Source organism: Raphanus sativus, unplaced genomic scaffold, assembly GCF_000801105.2.
Source record: "Raphanus sativus cultivar WK10039 unplaced genomic scaffold, ASM80110v3 Scaffold3013, whole genome shotgun sequence".
NCBI lineage: Eukaryota > Viridiplantae > Streptophyta > Magnoliopsida > Brassicales > Brassicaceae > Raphanus > Raphanus sativus.
This window is the reverse complement of record NW_026618320.1, coordinates 3,833-12,717: the sequence shown is the minus strand read 5'-3', so window position 1 is coordinate 12,717 and position 8,885 is coordinate 3,833. Positions and strand designations below refer to the sequence as shown.

The 8,885-nt window shown below is 33.8% G+C and overlaps 1 protein-coding gene and 1 long non-coding RNA gene across 3 annotated transcripts; both read right to left on the bottom strand.

The window, feature by feature from the left end:
• Positions 1-10: 10 nt before the first annotated feature.
• LOC130506229 (uncharacterized) lies at positions 11-882 on the bottom strand. Its single transcript, XR_008941936.1, has 3 exons — positions 638-882; positions 341-521; positions 11-243 (listed from the first exon to the last, which is right to left on the bottom strand). It is a non-coding gene; the product is annotated as an uncharacterized LOC130506229 (long non-coding RNA).
• A 3,921-nt stretch (positions 883-4,803) lies between these two features.
• LOC108854174 (probable beta-1,3-galactosyltransferase 4) lies at positions 4,804-7,469 on the bottom strand. Of its 2 annotated transcripts, XM_057000862.1 has the most exons (12): positions 7,453-7,469; positions 7,006-7,354; positions 6,742-6,835; positions 6,590-6,633; positions 6,276-6,487; positions 6,133-6,196; positions 5,974-6,046; positions 5,779-5,899; positions 5,596-5,683; positions 5,387-5,512; positions 5,212-5,318; positions 4,804-5,128 (listed from the first exon to the last, which is right to left on the bottom strand). In XM_057000862.1, the coding sequence occupies exons 2-12, from the start codon at positions 7,137-7,139 to the stop codon at positions 4,938-4,940; spliced, it is 1,254 nt and encodes a 417-aa protein (XP_056856842.1). In that variant the 5' UTR covers positions 7,140-7,354; positions 7,453-7,469; the 3' UTR covers positions 4,804-4,937. The 2 variants fall into 2 exon arrangements, with proteins under 2 accessions (XP_056856842.1, XP_018483185.1); XM_018627683.2 differs by lacking the exon at positions 7,453-7,469 and having other exon boundaries at positions 7,006-7,379.
• Between the last annotated feature and the right edge of the window lie 1,416 nt (positions 7,470-8,885).

Sequence of the window (8,885 nt, the reverse complement as noted above, 5' to 3'; positions counted from 1 at the left end):
GCTTTGGTGAAGTACGGACCTGATGAACAAAGCAACGAGGAGAAAAAAGTATAAGAAAGAGACATGACTACACAAATATCATAATAATTAAAAAAATTAAAAAATCAAAAAGAGCTACCAAGGAATCGAGATTACCCAATTCTCAATAGATGTTTGCGATCTGTTAAAATCCCTTTCCAGCTAAAGATTTGAAGTTCTTCTCCAACAAAACATCTTAAACAAACACGATCTCTTTTTCTTCTTCTACCATTCATGTAAAAGATCTACTGTCAGAACCTTTTATAATCATTATACACTGATTTCGAATTAAACTTTTTCAGAATAAAACAAAGTGACTGACCTGAAGAAAGGTGTGAACTTTATGATCTCAGGAATCAATAAAACCCAACGGAATAAAATGAAAGTCTTGGTGAGATCAGCTCTGCGATCCCAAAAGTACTTAAACACATCATCCACAGGGCGAGCCTCCATATTCTTCAGCTTCACTAAGATAATCGGAAGAAACATCGGATTCGTCACATCTGAAATGTAATAGATTTTAAAAAGTATCAATTTATCAGATTCCAGCTCCAACTAAGATTACATGCAAACAAAATATAACTCTGATGATGAATCTATTATAAAAAAATGCATGTACCTGAATCGGGATCTTATAATAGAGAAACAAGATCTGTCTGTGGTCGGAATAAAGAAACAAGATCGTCGGTGGTCAGATTGATGAATAAAGAGAGAAGATCGAAAGGTGGTAATAGAGAGAGGGTGAGACAAGATCGTCGGTGGTAATAGAGAGAGGGAAAGACAAGATCTTAGTTGGTCTGATTGATGATTAAAGAAAGAAGATCGTCGGTGGTAATAGAGAGAGGGAGAGACAAGATGTCGGTGGTAATAGAGAGGGGGAGAGTGAACGACAACTTTTCAGCTGAATCTTTGTAAAAGATTTAGTTTATCTTTCATTATCGAATTGGGCCTTGGTGATCTAATAGAACTGGTACATATTGGGTTTAATCTGGGCTTTTACAGAAATATTGAACCAAAATTTGACAAACCCATTATAATGAATCTTAATAGTATTGATCATATCATTATAATTTAACAAAAAACATATAATTACATGTCTATATATTTATTGACAGATTATTATAGAAAATAGTTGGTTTTGAATTTTTCTTTTGCTATCTCCTTTTTTTAGCAAAAGTCTAAATATAAACTAATAATTTCCTAATTTTCTCATTCAACTTTTAACCTACTTTTTTCTAAATTGTTACCTATTTTCTTCATTTTCTATAAATTATGAAAACTCTCTTTCGAGTATTCTAAAACCACATGATACTTTAAACTTTAAACGATATTATATTCATTTCTCTTATATCATCAACAACTACCAGTATTCAAATGTCCGATTTTGTAATTGTTAATGATTCCTTTATTTTTTTCAGTGAATATTGATATTCGAATGTCTGGTTTTGAAATTTTCAAAAATCTTATTTGCTATAGAATGAGAGAAAAAATATGAATAAAGGTGACAAAGAAGATACACATGAAGATGATGATTTTGGGTATGTCTCAACAAAGAAGGCGAATCAAACTTCGCACAAGATTGTACGGAAATTAATAGTAAGAACAAAGAGAAAATAAATAGTAAGCATGAAAGTAATTCCAATACAAGTGAATTGTTTTATCTGTATTTGCTTTTAAACAAGAGCAAAACATCGATCAGCTACACAGATTTACAAACTATTAATGGAGTTTTGTATTCTACTTTTGAAAATGCTTATAATGTTCTTTTTATTTGAACTACTGTTTTATCTTTATGGGTTTTTCAATTCCTTTTTTATTAAGCTCCTTATGTATGTCCTACTTTCAATTTTATGCATGCTTCCGTATTGGTAAATTCAAACATATAATTAAAATAACACAAACATAAAAATTAAAATTGTTCAACGACACATATATGATTGAAATAACAGAAACAAAATTATAATTGTTGAAGAACTTAAAACAAAAAAATATACCCGCCCTTGAAGGGCGGGTCAAAATCTAGTTTGTTAAACCTTAAATTGTTATAATGTGACCGATTTTTTTCTTATACGAAAGTTTTAGTTTAGTCGGTTACAAAAAACTAGCAGTTAAAAGAAAGTTTTTTTTTGACATCTAGTTAAAATAAAGGTTACTAGATCTTGATCCGTGCGATCGCACGGGTATTAATTTTCACTTTTAGTTTTTATTTATTTATACAAAATAATATATTTATAATATTTGATCGTTTTATATTGACTAAGTTAGGGGTGGATATTTGGGTATCCACTCGAATTCGGTTAAAATCTATTCGGGTTTGAGATTTTCGAGTTTAAAGATTCTAGCTTTATTCGTGTATTTATAAATTTTGGTTCCGGTTTGATTCGGATTTTTGCGGGTTTGATAACCCGTTTAAACTATTTTTAAATTTTCAAAATTTATATATCTTTAAATATCTCTAAATCTAAAAATAAAAATAATATAACATGTAAATATGAGTAATGTAATTTGAGTAATATAAGCCAAAGTACCTAAATTAAAAATTAAAAATATGTTTAACTTGAATATTTGGATGAGAATAAATATATATTTTATGTATTTTTGGTGTTTTGATTATTGTTTATCTATTTTAGATGTTTACTTTTGACTATTTTTTATATTTCAAATATTTTAAACAACTTTAAAATAGCTTATATCTTTGATATTAACTCTAAAAATAGTTAACATATTAACTATATAAATATGATTTAAATACATTTGAATATCCAAAATATTTCGTTCAGATCAGGTTTGGTTATGGTTTTCTAGATACCAAAATGGTAAAAATCCGTTTAGATATTATCTAGTTTCGGTTCAAATTTGATAATATTTTTCGTTCATATTCGTTAAATAGAAAGTTGATATTATAATTTCTATGAATTGTTTGTCCAATAAAAATGTAATTTTTTAAATTTGAAATTGATTTAATGGAGAAATTAATGAAGTGTATTTAATTCAAATTTAATTTTGGAAAACACATTAATCTAAGTGAAAAAAGACAAAATATTAAAATAGAAAGTATTGTTTAATTGTGTATTTAATTTTGGAAAACACATTAACTAAAGTGAAAAAAACAAGCATAACTTAATTAATACTACAGTGGTATGAAGTGTAAATAAAAGTGAAAACTAAGGGGTATTTTTAAATGGGTACTTCTCTTTTAATAAGATAGATGATATGAAGAAAAAAAAGTTATGATATGAAACTAGGTGTAATTAGATATGGAGTTTTCAAAAAAGAAAAAAAAGATATGTAGTTTTCTGCATCTAAATAAGATGTGGCATGCAATACACTAAGATATGGAGTTCATTCGGGATGGTTTTCTTATCTTGTCCTCAACTCTTGTGGAGTTCTGTTCCTTTACTTCAGCTCCTGGACAAATACTTTGAATTAGATCAGCCACATTTCTCCATCGTCTTCAATCTCAGGAAACTTCAGCCCAAAAAAAAAGGTTTACCAAATATAGAACCAGATGAATAATCTTCTTTAAAAACAACAAAACATTGCAACACAAGACATCTTCGAAGAGCTTGACAAATTCATCATAAACACATTCACACCAAGAGAAAAATTCAAAGATCTGATGCTCCTTTGGATTCATCCAAGATCTCTTCGTAACTATTTGACACATTTTTTGGCAGTGTCTATTATGACTATATAATGTATGTACTAGGTTTTCTACTATGTAGTAACCTCAACTTTTCATAAAAATGGTATATATATTTTTGTAAGAAAAACTATTGCTGATTTTGCTGCTTCCCTGCATGAAAATAATCCTCTGATAAACCTAAATCCTAGTACACATGATTAGCCATCCCAACTAAATGTTTATCAATAAGTTAAAGAACACTCCAAATTTTAGCAAAAAAAAGATAATAATAAATAAATAAGTTAAAGAACATTTTAACAAAAAGTCATAATAGAAGATTACTATTTTCTTTTGGCCAATGAAGATGCTGTTATTTAGATTTTTCATATGGTCATGTTTTTTTCGTGGAATGCTGTGTGGTCGTAGTAACTAGTACAAGGCTCGGTATGGGGCCTGTGAGGACTGATGACACCATCATACGGTCGATATTCTGCGAACCTCTGATAGAAATAACAGGAATAGTTTTAGACCACATGTGTTGGACGGTATTGTTTGTTTTATTATGATATTGAAAACTACAGTCAAACTAAAACCAAATGAAGGAAAAGAAAACATAATTGAAGATTCGGAATCTAAGGAAAGGATATAACTCTTGAACCACATAATTGGTACGTGGTCCATTAGCTTTTTTTTTCTTTTGGCAGTCTGTACCATTTGTATACCTACCTCCCATTTACCAAACCCAATCGCTTGAGTGCAGGATTCTTCAGATTATCATCATCCGTCCGTGAACAAACGTCAAACACGTGACTAATAAAATAAAATAAAATTTATTATTTTCAGTTGCTACAATCATTTCGATGCGCTCAACAATTTGCCCAAAAAGAAAAGGCTCTCAAGTCAAAACAATATACAGAGCAAGAAGACGTTACTTGAATCATATGAAATTTAGGCCCATTATTATATATGTTAAGAGAAGTTCATAAGCCCAGTTCAAAGCCCACTTATTCTGCAAAGACGTCTGTTGATTTAGCTTTGACTCTTGACACCGAGTCTAAGTTCAGTTCAGAAGTTCATAATGGTCTCTGAAGGTGCCTTCAGTGAGTTCTGCCTTTTGCAGCTAAAAACTGCATTTTCTGTGTGCCAAAAAACTCTAAACCTTAGCAAAGAAATGGTTTTTTTTTTTAATAAAGAAATAAGAAAGGAGGGCAAAAAGCACCCTTCTCATCTCAGTTCAAAAGATACAAAACATGTATAGAGTGTGTTGAACAGTCTCGAGTGTGTGTGTGTGTGTCTATACTACAAACTGTTGAGCTGGTTTCTCTCTTCTTCTTCTTCTTAATGAAGCAGCCAGGAGAGCATCTCTGCCTTCTCCACACCTCCGATGAACATCCTTCATCCGATCCGCTGATCTACAAATCCCACTGCAGCTCCAATCAAACGAGGCAACACACATGTTGCCCGCCTGTGCCTTCCACTCACAATCTGCAGTTTTTCTCACTGATCAAATGATCATCCATAACTTGGAAACAGATAAGGCGACTTGGAATTTTTGTTTTTATGTTTACCTGTTGTACCACAACACAGCCTACGGTCATCTACATGCTCCACATCCAATCCAAGAAACCATGACCCTAAAGAGACATCCTCATTCACATACTTGTGAAGTACGTTTCTGTAATACACAGTCAACGTATGAGCGTATAAGCACAAAGCAGACTAGATTTTGAGAAAGAACTCAACTGGTTTATCGATATGTAAGACGCCAACTCCCTGGAAATGGCGTAGAGCTGACCCGTGGCGTGGCGGAAGTACTTGTTACCCTCTTCTCCAAACTTCCAGTACTCCGGTTCATGATACCTCACTCCTCTTCATGGAAAAAAATGAATGTTGAACATTGTGTAAATGAGATTTAAAGTAGAGTCTTTTGAAAGGTGAAGAAGCTAGCTTACTTCTGAGCAAGAACGGGTCCAGATTTCATGCAACCAATGTATACTCGAGGTTTCATACGGTATCTTGCTAACTCTGCACCTAGCGTGGCTGCAGAAACATCCAGTAACACAAGTTGAGATTGACAAAGAGACAATAACAATTCAGATAAAAGTAAAAGAGGGGTTTGATTCTCACTCACTCACCTATATTGACATGAACATCATCATCGACTTTCACGTAGAAGTCTGCATCCCACAATGCAAACGCCGTGCTAAAGTATGATTTAGTCTTTGCTGACAGCTCTAGATAACCTTCAACATGATCCTGCTCAAAACATTACAAAAAAAAAGAGTTTAGAAAACAAAAAGCCTATATCGGCAACAAGTAAAAACTCTTACCAGTCTCAAGAAGTCTCCATGTTTACTTTCCTCAGCCTGAATCGCTCTATCAAGAATCCCACCAGGAGTGGCACTGCGCATTTAAAGACACTCTCTATATAGATGAATCAACCTTGCTAATAAGATATGTGCCACTCTAAATGTACAGGTTTTACTTACCTATGACCTATTACAAACCGCATCACGATCCCTTTCTCTTCTTCCAGTTTCTTTCTCTCCTCACCTAATACAAGAAGAACTATGTTCAGTTCCAAAAAAAAAATATACTTGAGAGTGAAACCTGTGGGATTAGATGAACATACCGGGAGGCATCCAAGTAGCACGGACAGAATCCCTTCGCTTTCTGCTGTTAAACGCAGTGTTGATCCCAACAACCATCAGATACTTTCGTTTAGTAACGGTTTCAGGGAGATTGAACTCATCAGAGACTGGTGAGCCGTTCACGATGGATTCTTGCGCGGCTTTTGCAGCTGCTAACTCCATTTCCAGAGTTGAGATCGTTTTGTCTAGCGTTCTGCTTGTAATCACTCATTCAAGCTTAATGCAAAAGAAAAGAAAAAAGAAAAAAGGAAGTGAAGTGAAGTGAAGTTTTATAACAGGTATTTTTATCACTTACTGAGTTGCATCCGGACTCTTGTACACTTCTCCAAGGCTTGTCTTCTGATAAACATGAACAATGCTTATGAACAATACGGAATCAAGAAAATCCTTCCAAGTGTTCATGAGTCATGAGAATATCAAAGTTCACATAAAAGTTAGAAGACTTACTTTTGATGAATCACAGTCTTCTGACACCAGATGCAGACGTTCATCTGAAGCTGCTTCCCTTGATGCAACATTGGATTCAGGCTCTGGCCACATTCTATTAAAACACACACTCAAAAGATAAAAGTTTTTTTTCCCCTTCTTTTAAGATACAGTTGCAATTTTTTTTACCGGAATATTCGTAAACAGAGGAGTTACATATATATATATATATATATATCTATATCGATGCGTTAGTTAAATTAAAACAGAGCATTGTTCTGTTACCTGTCGGAGAAGAGAGTTCCCGCGCAGAAGAAACCGATACAGAGTAAGAAAGTCCATTTCTTTGTGACAAAACTCTTGGAACCCGACGACATCTCTACTCCTACTCCTCTATGATGATGATGCTTCAACGACATCTCTGTGTGCGTTTCTAAGCAAAACCCATAAGGATCTAGTCAACTCCAAACTTCCAGGTTTCCGATTCAGAAGATCGATCCTTTTTTCTCCTCGGAGACGGAGCTAGAAACAGAGGAAGGTTAGAGATTTGTGTTGCTCTGATTGATCCTATGAAAAGATTGGAGACCAAATGTAGGTAGGGAGAAGTTGTGGCTCTTGTACTTTGATTTGGAAGCTGGAGGAAGAAGATGAATGGAATCTTATTTATTAGTTGAACTTTCGCTTTACGGTAATAAATAATAATAGGGTATCAAAAGGAGATTAGACATTTACAATAATTTGAAGCTACCGACATTGACCACTCGAACAATAGTTCAAAACTCAAAAACAATAGAATAAATCTCAATTTACAGAGAGCTATACAATCTTTCTTCTTTTTTTTTTTTGATAAAAAGAGCTATACAATCTTTCATCTGCAATCTCGGTCTTGTTATTAACATAAATGTGCGTGCGGGTTTAGTAAAAATTACTCAACCTGAAAGACGGTGATATGTTTTGATTCTCAAGTTTAATCAAATTTTTCCTTTTGTTCTCACATGTTCCTGTCGTAGAATGGCGACAAGAAATGGAATCAACATCGACCCACGTGTGCACCCACGTGAACCTCAATCAATGCTTTCCCCCTTGCTGCACCTCCTCACTTCTATTTGTTCTTCAGAAACAATATATGTTTGGTTACTTAATAGAGAAAAAAATCTATAAGCGTTTTTTGTTTGCTTAGCTAAGTGTCATTTAGCAGTTTGAATCTCGCTGTCAGCGACGGTTGGAATCGTGTGGTTCAATGAACCCCCCTAAGCTGATCTCCTATTATTCTTTTTATTTATTACATGAAAGTCTTTTCTTTGTTTCTCTGACTTGAAGTCAAATTTTTAAAACTGACATCATCAGTTTCAGCAATAATAGACCTTTGTTTTATGGGGAATTAGGAGCTATAGCCATGAAAAAAACACTAATTAGAAGAATAGTTTTTTAATCTAACGGAACGATATACAGCATCTTTAATACATAATATTATTATGCTATCCTTGATAAATTACTGGGTGACCTGATAGAAATAAAAAAAAATTAAAAATTTTACCTGCAAAGTAACTCGTGTCTTTTCCCCTTCCACAGAAAGTTTCTCTTTGCTTTCATCCTCCCCGTCTCTCTCTCTCAGAAATCTCCATCCGCAATTCCGCTATAGCTCCTCCACAATCAGTTCGACGGTGCATCTACTCAAAGTCTGCTCTATCTCAGTCCGTCTCTCTTCCAATCGCCTGGTTGTCCTTTTTGTTACGGTCTCGGCGGAAGGGAATAATACCGCCGGTGGTTGTGTACTCCTTTATAGTTGCTTTCTGCCGCTTACACCTAAAATTCTAGAATTCTAGAATTCTATAATTGTGAAACCTATAATTGTGAAACCTTCCACCTCGTTGCCGTTACATGTCGGATCTGCTATACATCAGAAACTTAGCACTGTTTATTTAGGGTTGTAGTTTCCCCGGGTGTTCTTAGTCCTTGATAAATTTGAGGTTTTTAATCGGAGATAAACATAACAGAGTTTAGTAGTCTAGTTTGTCGTATGGAATAAAAATCTACAATACATAGGGATGCATCGTTCGAAAACCAGTCTGAGATCTTCTAACTCTATTCTATTTGAAATGGTACAGAACATATCTCAATTTTATTTGGAATGGAATAGAACATATTGTTCGCAACCAGTCTGA

What these genes read in the sequence shown, in the direction of transcription:
- LOC108854174 (XM_057000862.1), bottom strand. Translation starts at nt 7,139, where the DNA reads ATGTCGTTGAAGCATCATCATCATAGAGGAGTAGGAGTAGAGATGTCG. An exon ending in GGACCCGTTCTTGCTCAGAA is followed by an intron (nt 5,513 to 5,595) that starts GTAAGCTAGCTT and finishes TTTTCCATGAAG; the next exon opens with AGGAGTGAGGTATCATGAAC. An exon ending in TCTTACATATCGATAAACCA is followed by an intron (nt 5,319 to 5,386) that starts GTTGAGTTCTTT and finishes TGTGTATTACAG; the next exon opens with AAACGTACTTCACAAGTATG.